The 17,377-nt window shown below is 55.5% G+C and overlaps 1 protein-coding gene across 4 annotated transcripts; it reads right to left on the minus strand.

Annotated features, from left to right (window-relative positions):
* Positions 1-593: 593 nt before the first annotated feature.
* On the minus strand, positions 594-15,123 carry ACVRL1 (activin A receptor like type 1). Of its 4 annotated transcripts, XM_069580772.1 has the most exons (12): positions 14,908-14,973; positions 14,232-14,423; positions 13,341-13,480; positions 9,477-9,545; positions 8,682-8,930; positions 8,285-8,496; positions 7,937-8,036; positions 7,432-7,578; positions 6,873-7,148; positions 5,951-6,148; positions 2,989-3,119; positions 594-1,773 (listed from the first exon to the last, which is right to left on the minus strand). In XM_069580772.1, the coding sequence occupies exons 3-12, from the start codon at positions 13,444-13,446 to the stop codon at positions 1,639-1,641; spliced, it is 1,623 nt and encodes a 540-aa protein (XP_069436873.1). In that variant the 5' UTR covers positions 13,447-13,480; positions 14,232-14,423; positions 14,908-14,973; the 3' UTR covers positions 594-1,638. The 4 variants fall into 4 exon arrangements, with proteins under 4 accessions (XP_069436873.1, XP_069436871.1, XP_069436872.1 ...); XM_069580770.1 differs by lacking the exon at positions 13,341-13,480 and having other exon boundaries at positions 14,908-15,123; XM_069580771.1 differs by lacking the exon at positions 14,908-14,973 and having other exon boundaries at positions 14,232-14,679.
* Positions 15,124-17,377: the final 2,254 nt, after the last annotated feature.

Consider the following 17,377-nt stretch of genomic DNA (forward strand, 5'->3'; position numbering starts at 1 on the left):
CCTCCTGTGGAGAACTGAGGGTCCTTCTCCATGCCGTGCCATGGCCAAGGGATGCGAGACCAGGTCTTCCCAAGTTTGGGGCTGCCGTGTTCCCTAACCTGAGCCCAGAGCCTCACCCCCCAACCCTCAGGCCCTGCCTCCAACCCAACTGCCCTCCACCCATCCACCCACTGAGGGCTCGGGTAACCTCCTCAGCGCATGGACATACACCCTGGAACACCAAAAATTTGTCATTTCCAAATGCTGAACTTTCCATGTGTTTCTCTACAGCCATCAGGTTCTTCCTAGACACATATACTCTGGGGTCTGGCCAAACATGTGGGACTAGAAAGGCCACACAGGGGCCCGTGGGGGAAGAATCTGGGTGCTGGAGGTTTGTTGGCTAGAGCCAGATTTTTTCTGAGCCTTGGATGCCCTGCAGGAAGCTCCCTCGGACCCTCTCAGCCCTGGGGAGAGAAGGTGAAGCCACAGAGCAGGTGAGTGGCTGATTCGCCTGCCAGACGACCCAGGGTTGTCTGAGCCCAAGGATGGCCAGAGGCATGGGTTAAGACAGGAACTGGAGCTTGCAGAATTAGACTAGGAAACATTTCAGATACTCTTGGCCTCAGATAAAGTTATTTTCAAATTTCCATCTTGAGGCAAATTGCCAGGGGCTGGGGCATAAGGAGTACAAGGCACAGAGTTCTGACACAGGCTGATATTTCAAAGAACTTTAGAGCTGAAAAAACTTCTAAGGACATCAGGAGGAAGCCTTTCGATATAGAGATGAAGAAACAAAGGTCCTGGTACAGGGAGGACCTCCTTTTTGTCACATAGAACAAGCACCCGGACCAGACTCTGGGTCTCCTGACTCCCAGATGGGCCTTTCCCTGGCCACGCTTGGCCCCAACATCCTCTCATTTATTCTGGAAGTCTTGGGCCTTGCCCATCTGACCTGCCACTTCTCCACTGACCACACCCACAGTAAGACTCCTTGGGTTTCATGTCAGGATAATTCAGCTAGGAAGGGGTGGGGGAGGGGCCAAGGATCAGGCTCCACCTCTGCAGGACAGAGGCAGCGGGGGTGTGGGGGGTCATGTGTAGGAGACAGGGGCCCAAGGTGGCCTAGAGCTGAAATACAAACCCACAGAGAAAAGCTGATGGGCCCTGGGTGTCTGGGGCTTGGGCCAGAGGCTGAAGCCTGGCAGGGCAGGGTGTCTGCTGAAGGCTGGACAGGGCTCTGGGTCACCCTGGCAGATCCAGTGGGGCAGTGGGGTTGACAGAGGGCAGGGGGTAAAGTGCAGGTCCAGGCTCTGGGCCCAGGACGGTTCCCTGGCTTGACCACTGTGGCTCTGGGATCTCTTGCATCCTGTCCTGAGGGTGGTAGGGGGTGCGTCCAGGGCATGGCAGGTAGGGAGGGAGCCAGGCGGCAGAGAGCCTGCTGCCTGGAGCAGGCCAGACAGTGGGGGATCGGGTTTCAGCCCAGCTGTATTTTTGGCTGGATGGGCTGGGGGCCGAGTTGGACAGGCACAGCTGCCCACAGAGGGGCACCCCCTCTCCGGCACACACACTCACAGAATGTCTACTCAGGCAGGCTGCCATCCACCAGCCACCCCACAGACACTGCAGGCAGAGGGGAGTCAGGCTTCAGCCCCATGGTTAGGGAATAGCTTTGGGCTTCTGGAGACCATTGCTGAGTTTCTGTAGGGTCTTCTTGATCCGCAGTGCAGTGAGGCGAGCAGAAGGGTTGGGGTACCAGCACTCCCGCATCATCTGAGCCAGGCCTGAGAGGACCTGGGGGGAGGGAGAGTGAAGGAGAGGAGAGGAAGTAGAGGCATGGGTCAGGGACCGTGGAAAGGAAGAGGCAAGGAGGATGCCCAAGCGGACAGAAAAGTCAAGAAGAGGGAAACGAGAGTGTCGAAAATGAGAGGAGAGACAGCAGTGGTGAAAGGGAGATAGCGGGAACAGGGCAAGGATGAGAAAAGAAAGACAAAAATGGAAGAGGAAGGGAGTGGAGTGGGAAGGGGATGGAGAAAGGTAGGCAGGATGGAAAGAAGATGAACTCAGTCCTTCACGGACACCTTCTGGTGAGTACCCCCACTCTCATTCCACCCAGACCCAACAGAGGGGAGACCTGCAGGCCTTGGGGCTCTCAAATCCCCCCCCTGAGGCCAGACCCCACTGCAGAAGGCAGTGGCTCCCAGTACCTCCACCAACCCTGGCCTGGTCCAGTGGACACTGGGAGATTGGGTGGTAGGTGCTGCCCTCAAAATGCATGTGTCCAAGAAGCTCAGTGGTCGCAGAGTGAGCCAGCCTCACCTCTGCCTTGGAACTCAAGCCAGTTCCTGGCAGGGACTGTATGTGTGTGTGCATAGGAGTGGCTATTTGTGGCTCTGTAATGTTGTGCAGAAATTTACTTGGATCTGTGTATATATACATGTATACACATGTCAGTGTTCAGTCATTCATTCCATAAACATTGGTTGAGTACCTAGTGTGTGCCAGGCACTGTGACAGGGAACAAGGAGAAAAGTGCCAAGAGAGAAAAAAGGTCTTTTTCTCTGTCTTCATGGGGCCAACAGTCTGGTATATATATGCATGTGTGTGTACCTGTGTGTGCATGTGTGTGTACCTGTGAATGTGTACATGTGTGTTTGTACAGAAGTGTGCATATGCCTATATTTGCCTATATATACATATATGTGCATTCTATACAAAGTATGTGGAGTGCTTTGAGAAAAAAGAACAACTAACTTCACAGCAAAAAATAGCAGAGAACCTCTGTCTTTGCAGGCAAGGTGAAACATTCTAAAAAAATCCCAGAATAACTGGAGCGTCTCTGGAGGTCCACAGGCAGGAATGTGGGAGGGAGTACCCAGAGAGGTCCCCTGGGATCTCTCCCCTAGAGCCTACCCAGGGGAAGCAGAGGCCAGACATGAGTTCCTCAGCCCAGAACCCCCAGTGCTGAGCCACCACCCCACACCATCTCAGCACCCCCAGGGGCCTCACCGGGTCTGCAGCCAGCCGGTTGGGGATGGTGGGGGTCTGCTGGTCAACACACACCACCTTCTTCATGTCCTCAAAGCTGGGGTCATTGGGCACCACATCATAGAAGGGTGGCCGGTAGTCCTCCACGATGCCTAGGGATGTAGGACAATGGGACAGTCACTTGGGACCACAAACACGTCCCATACCACCCAGAAGTGAGCCTTGCCCACAGTCAGTCCCAGGGTCCAGGAAACCAGCTGCCTGCCCATGCTACCTCTGAGAGGGACACCATAATATAATAAATATATTTATAAACAATAATTACTGCCATTTATCTTACACTTACCAAATATGCCAGGCATTGTGCTATAAAATGCACAATCCTATTAGTCTTCACAGCAACCTGACCACCCATTTTACAGATGAAGAAACTGATGCTCAGAGAAGTTGAGCCCAAGGATACACAGCTTGTAATGGTAGAGTCAAGACTTAAACACATTGCATTCATAGGACAGATCTTGTTCCAGTCTTTCCACAGCTGCCTCTCACCCAGGGTCAAGGTACTGCTTCCAGGCCCCAGCTATCAGAGATGCCCCAAAATAGCTAATGTTTACTGAGCAATTACTATGTGGCAGGCACTGTCCTAACCGTATGGCATGAGATCCTCACAAAACAACCCTATCAGATGAGGAAGACTATTAGCTCCACTTTATAAGCAATGAGGGGGCTCCCAAGTCACACTAGTGGTAAAGAACACATCTGCCAGTGCAGGAGGCTAAAGAGACTCGGGTTCTGTCCCTGGGTCAGGATGATCCCCTGGAGGAGGGCGTGGCAACCCACTCTAGTATTCTTGCCTGGAGAACCCCACGGACAGAGGAGCCCAGCAGGCTACAGTCCATGGAGTCGCAAAGAGCCGGACAGGACTGAAGCAACTTAACACACACACACACACACACACACACACACACACACACTCACTCACTCACTCACACTCTCTCTCTCTCTCTCTCTCTCTCTCTCTGAAATTCAGGCCAGATTCAGGCCAGAGAGGTTAAGAAGCTTGTCTAAAATCACACAGATAGTAAGTGACAGAGCTAGGAGTTAAGCCCAGGAAGTCTTACCAAAGCCCATGCTCTTGACCTCCAAGCTACACTTGAGGGAGGGGGGCAGACTGCTGGGTAAGGATATAGAATGAGGAGAAGGGGAAGAAAACACATCTTCGAAGGGAAGGAGATTTACCCAGGTCCAGATCACATCCACTCACTCTCAGGGGTGGCACAGGCCTCTGCTGACCCCCTCAGCCAGCAGTAACCCCTCCCCTCATCATCCCAAGTGTGCCATCCTGAGCAGGATCTTTCTGAAGATGATGCTGGTGGAGCGGCAGTCACTGAGGCAGAAGAGGCCAGACCCCAGAAAAGCACCTTAGGCCCCACCCTTCTTCCAGCCCGAGGCTGGGGGCTGCAGCCACACAGAACAGCCACAGCCTCAGGAGAGCCCGAGCCAGCTGTGCTCCCCGTGGCGGGCGTCCAGGCCGGCCCCCGTGCTGCTTGAGCCCTAATCAGTGCTGCGCAGAGGCCTGAGCGTGTCTAATGGGCCTTTAATCAGCGCCGGGGCTGACACCAGATTACAGTGTTTATAATGCGCCGCGAATCTGTGTGGAGCTGACAGAGCTTCCCTCCTCCCCAGGAGTCTGCAATCAGCCTCCTCTTCAGCCCAGGCTGGTCCAGCCTTCCTTTCCTGCCTGTGGCTGGGTCCGAGGGGCCTCGGTTGCTTCCAGGTGCCCCCTTTACCAGCCCCAGCCTCTGGAGTTTGTGTCTGAACCTGAGCCCAGCAAGAGGGTGGTCCTCAACCTGTCAAGACTCCTGGCAGCCCCTCTCCGTGGACAGCCTCCACAAAGACTGACCAGCCTCCCTACCTGGTCCAGAGCACCACCCAGCACCCATCCACCCCAAGACTGGGAAGGCACCAGCCACAGGGCAGGCCCTCTATGGGACCGTGAAGAATGAGGTCCCTGTGCCTGCTCCTCTCCGAGCTTCGGTTCTCTGTAGCACCCGTGGTAATAATGAGGCAGGAGGGACTTCCTTGGTGGTCCAGTGGTTAAGACTCCACTCTCAGTGCAGGGGGCACTGGTTCGATCTCTGGTCAGGGAACTAAGATACTGCATGCCGCACGGTGCAGCGAAAAATAGTAATAATAATAGTAAGGCATCAATAAGCAGGAAGTGCAGGCACTATTACATCCTGCATTTCTGAGGGAACAAGGACCAAAGAGGTGGAAGTAGCTCAGTAATAAAGAGCACTGGTCCGAAGAGTCAAAGTGCCTGGTTTCAGACCCCAGTGCTGCCGCTAGCCAGCTGTGACTCTGTGCCTCAGTCCCCCCACCTGTAAAATGGGGGTGCTGCTCTGTCACGCATTTGTCATTACGACAATTGCCACCAATATTTACTGAACTCCACTACAGTTCCAGATACTGCCCTGATTACCTTATTTGGATTATCTCAACAGCTGGAAATTATTTTTCTTCTCGTTTTACAAATGAGGAAACTGAGGCACAGAAAAGTAAAGTACTTCACACATGGCAAAAATCAGGCACTGAACTTAGTCTGATTTCCCTCCGTTGCTCTTAACCACTGAAGCATACCACCTCCCTGCCAACACAGGACAATTCAGTAGGATAATACATGTACACAGCATGACATCTGGCACGTACTGAAACTCAATAAATGTTAGCTGTTATTAATATTTCTGTTGTTACCAATTACCCGAGATTTCGCAGCCAGAATCAGACTCAGATGAACCTGCAAAGGTCGCTCAGCTGAGCCAGCTGGTGAGTGACAGGAAAGGGAATTTGGAAGGCCTGACCACAAGCCCCTCAGGCCACTGGCCGGCGGAGACAGGAAGCCCTGCCTCCCACCTGTCTGCCTGGGTATCCTCCAGCCCTGTTCCCCTGTCCCACCCTGTGCAGGGGGGTGCCGGAGGCTCACCGTTGACAATGGTCCGGCGGGTGATCTCCCACAGCACCAGGCCAAAGGCCCAGATGTCCGTCCACTTGTAGGATTCGAAGCAGTCGGTTCGGATCTGCTCTTCCAGCACCTCGGGGGCCATGTACCGCTTGGTGCCCACTCGCGGGTTGTTGCCAATGTCCAGGTAATCACTACCCTGGGAGTGCATCACAGCCAGGCCTGTGGGCACCGGGCCTGTCACTGCCGCTGCTCACCCGGGCCCACAGACAGGGTGGCCCTGGGGAGGCTGGAATCCCGGCGTGAGGTGAGAGGGCGACAGACGGCAGGACACAGAGGGGCCGGCAACTGGAGACCGCCCTGAGCTGGGCTGGGAGCCAGCAGCCACAGGGAGAATAACTGTCCCTGTCATACTTGGCCTGCGTGGCGCTCTCTAGGCGCAGGGATCCGGTGAGATGCGAGTAGGCAAGGCAGGCATATATTTCAGAACTGAATCCCAGCGCACGGTGACAGCGAGCAATGTGCTCAGCAAAGCCGGGATGAGGACCCAGGTTGCTGGCTCCCTGCCCCTTTCTCCCCACACCTGGAGCCTGGCTGAAGTGGTGGAAGGAGTCTGGGCTTGAAAATACTGTTAAGGCCGCTGGTGGGGTGTGGGGTTCTTGTGGAGATGAGACGAGAACACACACACACACACATGCCTGTAAGTTTTAAAGTGCCAATCAGTGTACACACACACACATACGCACAGGAGGTGAGATGAGAACATACACACATCTGTAAGTTTTAAAGCGCCAGTGTGTATACACACACCCCCACACCCCTGTGAGTTTTAATTCGGCCAGTCAGGCCACTGAAGCCAGGCATCCAAACAGGCGAAGGCAGAACCGCGTGGAGAGGGCGGGCGCTCGGACTCCACGCCGGTCAGAGGCCCGCCCTCCGCGCTCACCCAGGTCGGCGATGCAGCACTGCAGGTTGCTCTTGACCAGCACGTTGCGGCTCTTGAGGTCGCGGTGCGCGATGGCCGGTTTGCCCTGCGTGCCGAAGATCTCCACGTGCAGGTGCGCCAGGCCGCAGGCCGCGGACACGGCTAGCTTCAGGGCCAGCTGAGGCTCCAGTGTCTGCCTCTGCAGAAAGTCGTAGAGCGAGCCGTGCTCGTGGTAGTGCGTGATGAGCCACAGCTGCGTGCTCGAGTTGCGGGAAGTCATGTCCGAGGCAATAAAGCCTGTGGGCGGAGGATCAGGTGGCTCACCGCGGGGCTAGGGATGAAGGAGGCTGGACCGGTCAGGGTCAGGGCTGGGGAGACAGGATGGAGAGGTCAGGGCAAAGCTGGGAATGGGGTGGAGGCTGGTCTGGCTTAGGGCAGAGAGGAAGCTGGAGTCAGAAGCTGGGGCCGAGCGCAGCTGGGAGTCCTTCAAGGTTAGGTCAGTGTCCAGAGGCCGGGTGATGGGGCAGGGCAATGAGAACCCTGGGCTGGGCCCAGCGCTCCCTGCCCCATCCCCGCTTGCCTAGGATGTTGTCGTGTCTGAGCAGCACCGTGTTGTAGATCTCAGTCTCCCGGAACCAGGACTGTTCATCTCTGGAGGAGAAGATCTTGACAGCTACGCTCTCACCATGCCACAGGCCCCGCCACACCTCGCCATAGCGGCCCTTTCCTGATCCAGCAACCAGAGAGGAGGGAGGGGGTCACATACTGAACACACAGAGCCCTTGGGCACAGTCACCCTCAGAAGAGGCCCCCCTCCCATTGCTGCCCTGGCTCCAACTGCAGAATCTCTGAAGATTCTGTTTAACTGAATTCAGACCCACGCGCCTCTGGCAGGCCACCTCCATTTGCCTCTTGTTCCACCCCAGCTCCTGGCCAAGGATCAGGCACTGCCCCGTCTCCAACTCCCTCCCTGACTGGCAGAATTCCTGTTCTGACCCAGGCCTGGGCCCACCTATGACTCCCTCACCCCTCCAAGCTCAGTGGGAGCACTTGGTCCCCATCCCCTGAGCTCACCCACTGCTCACCCACACACTCCACCAGGGCGACCTGTCGAGCCACTGTCCTCTGCACCAGGAACGGGAGCCCTGAGCCACTGCCCGTGGTACAGCTACTGTCCAGGAGGTCCTGGGAGTACCGAGAGGCCACTGAGGGGCAGGCCCCACCCACCAAATCCATTTCTCTGTCCTCAGCCTGGGCCCCACTGCCTCATCTCGCCACACTTCTCATTCACAAACCCCTCCCGCCCAGTGCCAGCCAAATCTGAGTGCCTGCCACGTGCCTTTCTCAGCCACCTGCCACTCTGTGCCCCCTCTGACTCTGTGGCTCCTGTCTACCCCCACCACCCGGTGTCCCAGGTTCCCCCAGGCCCGCACCCCCAACATGCTGTCCCCCTGCTCAGACGGCTTCAGGATGAGGCTGGACTCGCCCAGCTCACTGTTCGCGCCCCGCTGCTTCTCCTTCCTCCGCCGGACATGCCACAGGCCCAGGGCACCCAGGACTACGAGTACTAGCAAGGCCAGCACGGGGCCCAGGATCAGAGGCAGCTGGTCATCTCCTTGCGGCTGCTCCGGAGGAGTCTGGGTGGCTGGCGGAAGAGGGATACTGAGGCCCAGCTTCCACCAGGCCGGATGCCCCCCACCTTCCGCTCTGCCAGTCAGACCCCGGGGCCCTGCCTCCCCCACCCCCCAGGCCAGAGCCTGAGAGGCAAGCAGGGCAGGGAGGGCAGAGTCAGAGAAGCCCAGGAGGGGTTTCCAGGGCAGCCGGACGTACCTTCTAGCACCAGGGACACGTTGTGGTTGCAGAGGCGGCTGTAGCAGCAGTAGTGGTTGACGAACTCCGTGGGGCGCGCCCTACAGACCTCTGGGTGCATGTTCCCGCAGCCCCGGTATTCCCGGAGGTGTCCGTCCTCCCACACCAGCACAACTGTACACCAGGACCCCTGGCAGGTAGGCCCCTTGCAATGTGGGTTCTCACACGTGCAGGTCACCAGTGGGCCCCGAGAGGGTTTCAAGGGGTCACCTGAGGGACACACTAGAAGCTCAGCCACTCTGGGCCCAGCTCTCCAGGAGGAGCCTAACCCCTAAGTCTGCCCAACTGCCCCCTCCCTTCTGAGCTCTCAAACCAGCCCTTTGAGGTCCCAGTCCTTTAGTTTCATCCTCAGCCTTCCCTCTAGCGACATATCCCCACCAGGGGCAGCTGCCACCGTGAGAACCAGGCTTCTCTCCCTTCCCTGATCCTTGGACCTCTCCTCCAAGTTCCAGTCGCAGCACGCCCCCAGCCCCAGTGCTGAGAGCTCTACCAGGCCCCTCTGCCAACAGCCCCACTGTCTGAATCCCCATACACATGTTCCCACCCTGGAGTCTGAAAGAGCTCCAGCCTATTGGTTTGGATCAAGAAGCTAGCACAGGAGGGTTAGGGTAGCTGAGAGCTCAGTCTCACTGAACCCTGTCTCCCCAGTCCCTCTCCTCCCAGCTCCTCAGACTCAGCCCAACAAGAGCTGAGCCCAGACAGCCCTTTCTTTATCCCCTCAGGCCCCTGTTCCCTACCTGCTTCCCCAGTACTCACCCTGGGTCAGGCCCAAGGCCATCAGTAGCATCAGAAGCCTTCTCCTGGGAAGGTTCAAGGTCATGATCCCTGGAGAGGAGAAGGGGTGCAATAACATCTATGAAATGTGATCACCCTCAGTGTTTTCAGCCACTGACTGTGGGTCCCTCCCACCCAGAGGAAATTGCTGGGAGATTTTTTTTTTGTTGGGGGGGAGGCAGGGAGGCCTCCTCCCTGCGTCTGGCTTTGGGGCGGGGCCTGCAGGGGAAGTCCTGGTTCACTTCCCCATGGAAACCATCCTGTTAGGGGTAAAGGGTGGGGAGCCATGTTTAAGTGAGTGAGAGCTTGGGGGACTCCCAGCTGTCCTGCCGCTGAGTGCAGACTGGAGGGCGCAGAGAGCGTGGGGCTGGGGTGGAAGGAGCATCTCTTCAGCAATACCCCACCCCTGTCTGTCCCTGTCCCTTGTCCACCCCTTCCCAGCCTCCACCCCTGCCCACCCCTTTCCCAGTGCTCCCCCCCCCCACCCCAGGCCTGGCTGCCTCAAACATAAACAGGCTCCTGTCTTCACTTCCTGCCATTCAGGGTCCCGCCAAGCTGGGAACAGGAATCAAGATTGTTTAGATTGGGGTCTGGATAGAACAGGCAGGAGTCACGCACAGCAGGGAGCTCAGGACATGGTCTCAGGGCAGGCTGGAGTCGCTACAGGGTCTGCAGGAGCCACCTGGGGCTGGGACACCCCCATGACGGAATCCTCATTCACCCTGTGAATCACAGAGCCCAGTTCCTTATTTCAGAGAAGATGGGGGTCAAGGCTCAGCCAGGAGAGGAGGCTTGTCCAAGGTCAAATGGGGTTCAGTGGCAGCGGTAGGGGTACAACCCAGGTGTCCAGACGCCCAGTCCAGTGCTGCTTCTACTCCTTATCCCAATCTGGGGTGCCAGCCCATGTCTGAAGTTGTATCAGCCACACCGAGCCTGGACAGTGCCAGGCCGCACTGTCTCTAAGGAACCTCCCTGCACCCTCATTAGACTATACGATGTCCTCTCTGAGCCACTCCCCTGCTTCTCTCTGTCCTTGAGGTCCTGGGAAAGAGTGGGGGTAGGGCCAGTGATGTGGAAGGGAAGTGAAACATACTTAGACATTGAATGTTTGACCTTCTGTTGTTGGTTAAGATTGAATTTTTCCAAAAGTTTGGTGGGGATTATTAGGGGAGTAATTCTGGTCTATGACAGTCCCATCTCAAGTCCCAGACCGGCTAGTGCTTCAGAAGTGACCTCCATCTTCATCTCTCAAAGGCTTAGAATGAAAAGATTAGGGCTGAGGCTGCAGCAAAAAGGACTGAGATCAGACAGCAAGAAGAACTTTCTGAATGGTGGAGAGTAGCAGATGTGTGCCTGGGGACAGAATGCCCAGGTAGGGGTAGCAGACATGAGGAAAGAGAACTGTCTTCTGGGGTAACATGGTAAGGCTGGAGGGCTGGGCATAGGGCCATATAGGCTGCAGAAGGCCCCTAGTCTAAGAATGATGCCAAATGAAGATCCATGATGCTGAGACTCTGAGGGCAGGATGACTGGGGGGTGGGGGGTGCTTCGTGGGCCTCACTGGCTGGTGGCAGCTCTGGTCTTCCTGCCTGGGCTTCCTCTGCCCCAGAGGCCCAGGGCTGGGGGAGGAAACGGAGCCCTGGTCTGCTGCAGCTGTGTCCCCAGCCTCTGCCTGACCTCCTTGTCTCATGCCCCTCCCGCAATACAGTGGGGACTCTGGCAAACACTCTGCAGTGGGACTGGTGGCCGGAGAAGGAACCCCAGACAAGCTGGCTTTGCTCACTGGGGTAAGGGCGGGAATCCGTCCTTGGCAGTCTTTGCTCAGAAAGCAGCTGAAGGAGAGGGGATGAAGCAAGTAGGAAAAAGTGGGTAACAATAAGGATGATAGCCCGCATCCTTCTAGAATCCTCTCCCCATGCTTTCCCTTCTCTGTGCTCCGGTGCACCCTCTCACTACACTATTAAGCAGCAGAATCATCTCAAGTGCTTCATTAGAAATGCACTCTTTTTGGTCTCACTCCTGCTCCAGATTCTGGTTCAGTCCACTGGGACCAGTAAGAAACATGCATTAAAAAAAATTTCCCCAGGGAATTCAGATCAGTTTGTGTGGGTACCACACTTTGAACTGGGTCCTATTCAACTCCATGCTGGAGTGGAGTACAGAGGGCAGGGATTCTAATTCCCATCCAGGGACCTCTCCCCCACCTGCTTCCACTGGAGAAGGGACAGAAAAGGCTAAACACTGGAGCCAAGGACTTGGAGATGCTGCAGAGAGAGGGTGGGGTATGGGCTTTGTTCAGGCCATCTCCAGCCTCTGGGGCCCAGGAACAGTGCAGGGAGGGCTTGGCAGCATTTGCAGAATCTGCCTCTGGTCTAAAACTGGGAATGCAGTGAAGGAAAGCTGTGACTGTCCAATTTTTTACTGGGCTCAGAGTAAGATTCAGTACAGGAGGGTGCTGAGTCCAGATCAGTCCCAACTCAGAGCTGACCCGGCATAATGCGCCCTGACACCTGACTCCAGCACAGACTCCTGGGGACTGGTAGACTCCTTTCCCACCTAACAACACTTCTTGAATGATCTCCTGCTGACAGAAGCATCACAGTTTTTAGCCAGAAATCACAAATGCTAGACTAACTTCAAACATTAACTTATCCACTGTGAAATTCTTAGTAATGAGTTAGCCTTCTCTGAGTACTGCTTATGTGCTAAGTACTGAACTTTGATGGATGATCTCATTTAATCCTCACGACAATCTAATAGGGAAACGGAAGCTGGGGGATGTTAGGTTTCTTGCCCAGAATCACCATGTGTGTCTTGATCGACTTAAATTGCTGGTAATACATCCTCACTTGGTCATTTAATTTCTGCAGTTGCTTGGTGTTAGATCGGTCCCTCAAAGGAGGAAAAAGAGCAAGTGGGGGTTGGTATTAACAGACTACAACTGTCATCGCCTGGCACCCAACATGCGTTTGTCTAGACATCATCTATGTGCTATAGCCTTAGTCTTAGGTGGGGAGAACCAGAGGAAGGGTGTGCTCAGAAAGTGGAGGTCAGTTTCCTTCTTCCCAGCACACCTGAGGGATTGATTTAATGAGCTCCCATGAGTAGCAGTTTCTCAGCACAGCAGTACTGTCCTGGGGCTCCAAGTGCCTTTCTCTGTATATCAACGGGTCTTACCCACACAGCAGAGGACCAGACTGAACTGCTCCTGCTGGGTGGCCCCTTACCATCACAAAGCACTTTCCTCTGCATCACTTCATTAACCCTTCACAGTACTGGACTGGGATGGAACATCAGGTAGGGAGTTTAGGATCTCAGACGGAATGCAAAGGCAGCACAGTGTAGGACAGCGGTCAGGTTGTCGTCTCTGGATCATACAGACCCAGGTTCAAATCCTGCTTCTACCACTTAGGGCTGTGAGAGTTAGGGCAAGTTCCTTAAACTTTCCGAAGCTTAAGATCCCCTATAAAAAATGAGAATAATAACAGTGCTCATTTCAAGACTTTCCTGGTGGCCCAGCGTTTAAGAATCTGCCTTGCAATGGAGGGGACACAGATTCAATCCCTGGTCCGGGAACTAAGATCCCACATGCCTCTGAACAACTAAGTCCACTCACCACAGCTACTGAGCCCACGGGCTCTAGAGCCCACCACAACGAGTTCACGTGCCTCAACAAAAAGATCCCATGTGCCACAATTAAGACCCAACATAGGCAAATAAATAACATTAAAAAATTATAACAGTGCTCATTTCATAGGTATAAGTGTACTAAGTGGTATACCATAAGCGCTTAACAAAAGTTACTAAAAACCCAACTATCCGTGGAGCTTTGGACAAATGACTCACATCTGAATCTCTTTCCTCTTCTATAGGATGGACATGATAACACCTCTTGTTCTAGGTTGCGGCCAGGATTACTTGACAAAAATGTATTATACCTAAGTGTCCACATAGTAAGTACTCAATAAATAGAGGCTGTTTTTCACCTGATAGGATGAAAGGACAAATAAACAGTCAGAGGTCAGGGATGTCAGACAGACGTTGACTTAGCCAGAAGCTGCCCATATAGAAAGGGTGAGAGCTACTGTCCACTATCCCCCTGTCCTTAGAAAAGAGAGGGTGAGTGACCAGTTCACAGGCGGTCATAACAGCACTGGCCTCCGGGGCAGACTGAAAATCTGGGGCCCCAGACTGGAGGAAGAGTGGGATCCCCTTTGACTTGGATCCTGAAAGAAGTCCATGGCATGGGGGCTATGTGACCATACAGGGCTGGAGGTGAGGTTTGGGGGAAGGGGCCAGAGTGTCAGATTCCTGTAGCAAGATCCACAAGGGCTGCTCTGGGAAAGATGGGCCTCATGGAGGGGCTCAACAGTGCTGGAAGTGGACACCCACCCCCAGGTCAAGCCAGGAGCCTGGACGGAAATGTGACCCCCTTCTCCATAAGTGAAGCAGGGTGGGTATCCTTCTGCCCATTTTATGGATGAGGATGGGAAAACAGCGAAGCTAAGTGGCCCCAGGAACAAAGTTTTCTGAATCCCAGTTCAGGTTCAATCCAATCCGCTGTAGTCTTAGGTGGGGTGATGGGCAGATGTTCGCGGAGGGCGAGGGGCAGCTTGCCCTACGAGGAGCTGGGACTGACCCTACGGCCACCTCTCTGAGGGTCTCTCTGGGATCTGCCGTGGCAAAGGGCCCACTGGGGTGGGGGTCAGCTGCCCCCCTCACCGGACTTCGACTCACCTCTGGGCCTGCCTTGCGGTCGGCGGGGCGCGGACATGCAGCGGGCGGCCTCCTCCCCTCCCCGGCGGCGGCCGCGGTCACACTACGGGCGCTGGACAGCGGGCCGGGGTCCGAGGTCCGGGCGCGGCCCCAGGCGGGGCTGGGGCCGGGGAGGGGCTCGCTCGGCGCGGCTGGCGCAGCTGACTCCGGGGACTGGGAAAGGGGCCGGAGCAAAAATGTTTCTTATTCCAGCGTCTTCCTGCCTGGCCCGGCTCCACCACTCCCTCCTAATAAACCGTTTCCTATTGCCCAGCTAGCCGACGGCCGCCCGCTCGCCCCTAGCCAGGGCTCAGAGCCGGACCCTCCCTTGCGCGCAGCAGCAGACCCCTAGGGCGGCCTCCCCCTCGGCTGCCCCTGCCCGGGGATCAAGGCCGCGCCCCCGCCTCCAGCCTCCCACATCCGCCTCCCCGAGGGGGCGGGCCTTGGCCTTGGGCTGCAGGGGGTCTCCTGGGGTCCAGGCCCAGAGCCATCGGGGCCACAGCCCGGATGCGAGGCACCCTCCGTCGACCGGCCTGGGGAGGGGTGGAGTTGGAGGCTCCCCTCCCGCCTGGAGCCACTGAGGGATGCCGGGGAACCCCTGACGAGAAGGAGGCACCGAGGGAAGGACATGCGGGGAGGGCAGATGGACAGAAGTTACCTGTCTTCCCACCCACAACTCCGGATCCTCTGCGTGCCTACGAGGCTCAGCAGCAAGGGCAGACTTTGGGGCTAGCAGCCTGAAATATTTTGGCTCCGCCCTCTGTCCCCCTCCCTCCGAGATTCCCTACATCGTCCAACTCCTTCAGCCTCCTCCCCGGGGCCCCTTCACCCCCTCTTATTCCCTCCCCTCTTCTGCAGCCTCTATCTTCGCAGCGCTCAGCGCAGGGCAAACAGGCCCAGAAGCAGCAGCTGTGGGTCAGTGGTGACAGGTCTGAGTCCTTTCGGAGGCAGCGCAGCTCAGTGACAGGGATGCCTCTTCCCACCAGGGGCGGCCAGAATGGAGTGAGAGGCCTTGGACTGCCCCCTTCTAGGCTGGCCCTTCACCCCACCAAATGGACCTCTAGATGTGGGGAGCCCCAGCTCCCTGGGGACATTGCAGGGACAAGGTGGAAAAGATGCGTTGGGGAGGGGAGTAGAATGGCTTCTCCCAGAGAGAGAAGCAAACCCTTCCTCCTAATGGCCTTCCCAGGGATCAGAGCAACCACTGTGAGCACCTTGAAGGCAGCATTGCACTTTATCCCTGTGCTGTGCTTAGTTGCTCAGTCATGTCTGATTCTTTGCCACCCCCTAGACTGCAGCCTCCTCTGTCCATGGGGATTCTCCAGGCAAAGAATAATGGAGTGGACTACCATGCCCTCCTCCAGGGAATCTTCCCAACCCAGGGATGGAAGCCAGGTCTCCAGTATTGCAGGCAGATTTTTTAGTGTCTGAGCTACCAGGGAAGCCCACTTTATCCCTAGCCTCTAGATTATCCACAAAGACTCTGAAATCTGAATCCGGACTAGTTGTGTAACCCTAGACACGTGACACCTCTCCTAATTCTAACCCTCAGTCTCCCGTCTGCTAAATGGGCATAATAAACAGTTCTGGTCTCATATGGTTGCTGGGAGAATGAAGGGACGTGATGCTTATCTTGGCTCATAGCAAAGGCACTAGCTGAATGAGACTGACACAGGCTGGCTAAGCCCTCCATCAGAGAGTATAATTAAGTTAATGAATGAAAAGGCTGGGGAGAAGATGGCCTCAGAGCTAGGTGGAAAGACATGGGTGTTAGAAACAGAACAGACTTCTAAGGTGTCTTGCTCTAATATGGGGATTCTGTAAGATGGGCCAGGACATCTCCAGCCACCCCCTCCACACACACACCCTTTGACAGGAACAGAGGCTGGGGGAGACAATGACTAAAGGCTCAGGCAGGCATCAATTGTTGACTGACCTCACTTCCTCCGCTGAAACCCTCCCCAGCCCCCACCCACAGCAGCTTCACAGCTTGCAAGCATTGTGAATTCCAGAACCAAGGCACACCCAAACTTCAGTGTCAGGGCAGGACTGTGTCCTGCAGCCAATAGGAAGTACTATGGGATTACAGTATCTACTCTTCCAGATTATAGCCGCTGCTTCGGCACTCTATTAGCTAGAGAACTGGCAGTGTGGCTGGTGTCCATCCTTCATACCCACTCTCACCTTGCTATGGCTTCTGATAAGCCCTTCTCAATCCCAACCCAGCGATGTCTGTCCTGGGAGATGGAAGTGGGGGCTCCCCCAAGGGAAGCATTCAGTCTGAAACACACACCGAGAACAGAAACATGGAGATGAACTGAGCACCGCTGGGGAGAGTCAGGGGATGGGGGGCTTTTTATCTAGGAAGAGCTCATGAAACAGATAAAAGGAGAGAAGGGTTTGGAGGAGGAAGTCAGGGTCCGAAGCGGGGGGTAGGGTGGGGGGAACGGCTGGTCCTCAGTGCCTGAGTCTCCCCGTCTCTCCAGAGCATGGAACCTTCTGGACTTTGTGTTCTTTGGGGCTTCTTGGGGACTCTGTGCTTCCCCTCCCTGGGGAAGACATCAGAGGAGGGATGCAGAGTTGGAAAAAGCGCTGGAGACTCAGCCCAATGAGGAAAGGGAAAAGGAATTACAGACTGTGTCCAAGTCTACAAGAATTAATTACTCAAAAGGACCAGCTGTTCCTTATATTCAGTGAGGACAGAACAAAAGGAAACAGGCCTGAAGGGCTAAGACTTATATTTAGACATTTAGAAGGATTTCCCAGCAGTGTGTAAAGCTGAGGCCCAGAGATCCTAGGAAGGGTAGGTGGGGGTGACCTCTCAAGGAGATTCTCACCATGCAGGAGATGTGGGCCTGGCATGAAGGCAGGGCATTGAACAACCTGACCTTTCAGGATCAGCTGAGTACTGAGTTCAAGCATTGCTTCCGACACTAGGGCAGGGCCGACTTTGTGGGTGTCTAACCTGTGCAGACCCACAGCTCCCTACACTGGGTTTAATGCTCTGCTGTTGCCATCTTAGAATTCTTACTCATGTTTGAACAGAAAGCCTAGCATTTTCATTTTGTACTGGGCCCTACAAATTATGTAGCCGGTTCTGCACAGGATGAGTAGGAAAGAAAAGCCAG

The sequence above is a fragment of the Ovis canadensis genome, chromosome 3 (genome assembly GCF_042477335.2).
Source record: "Ovis canadensis isolate MfBH-ARS-UI-01 breed Bighorn chromosome 3, ARS-UI_OviCan_v2, whole genome shotgun sequence".
Lineage (NCBI taxonomy): Eukaryota > Metazoa > Chordata > Mammalia > Artiodactyla > Bovidae > Ovis > Ovis canadensis.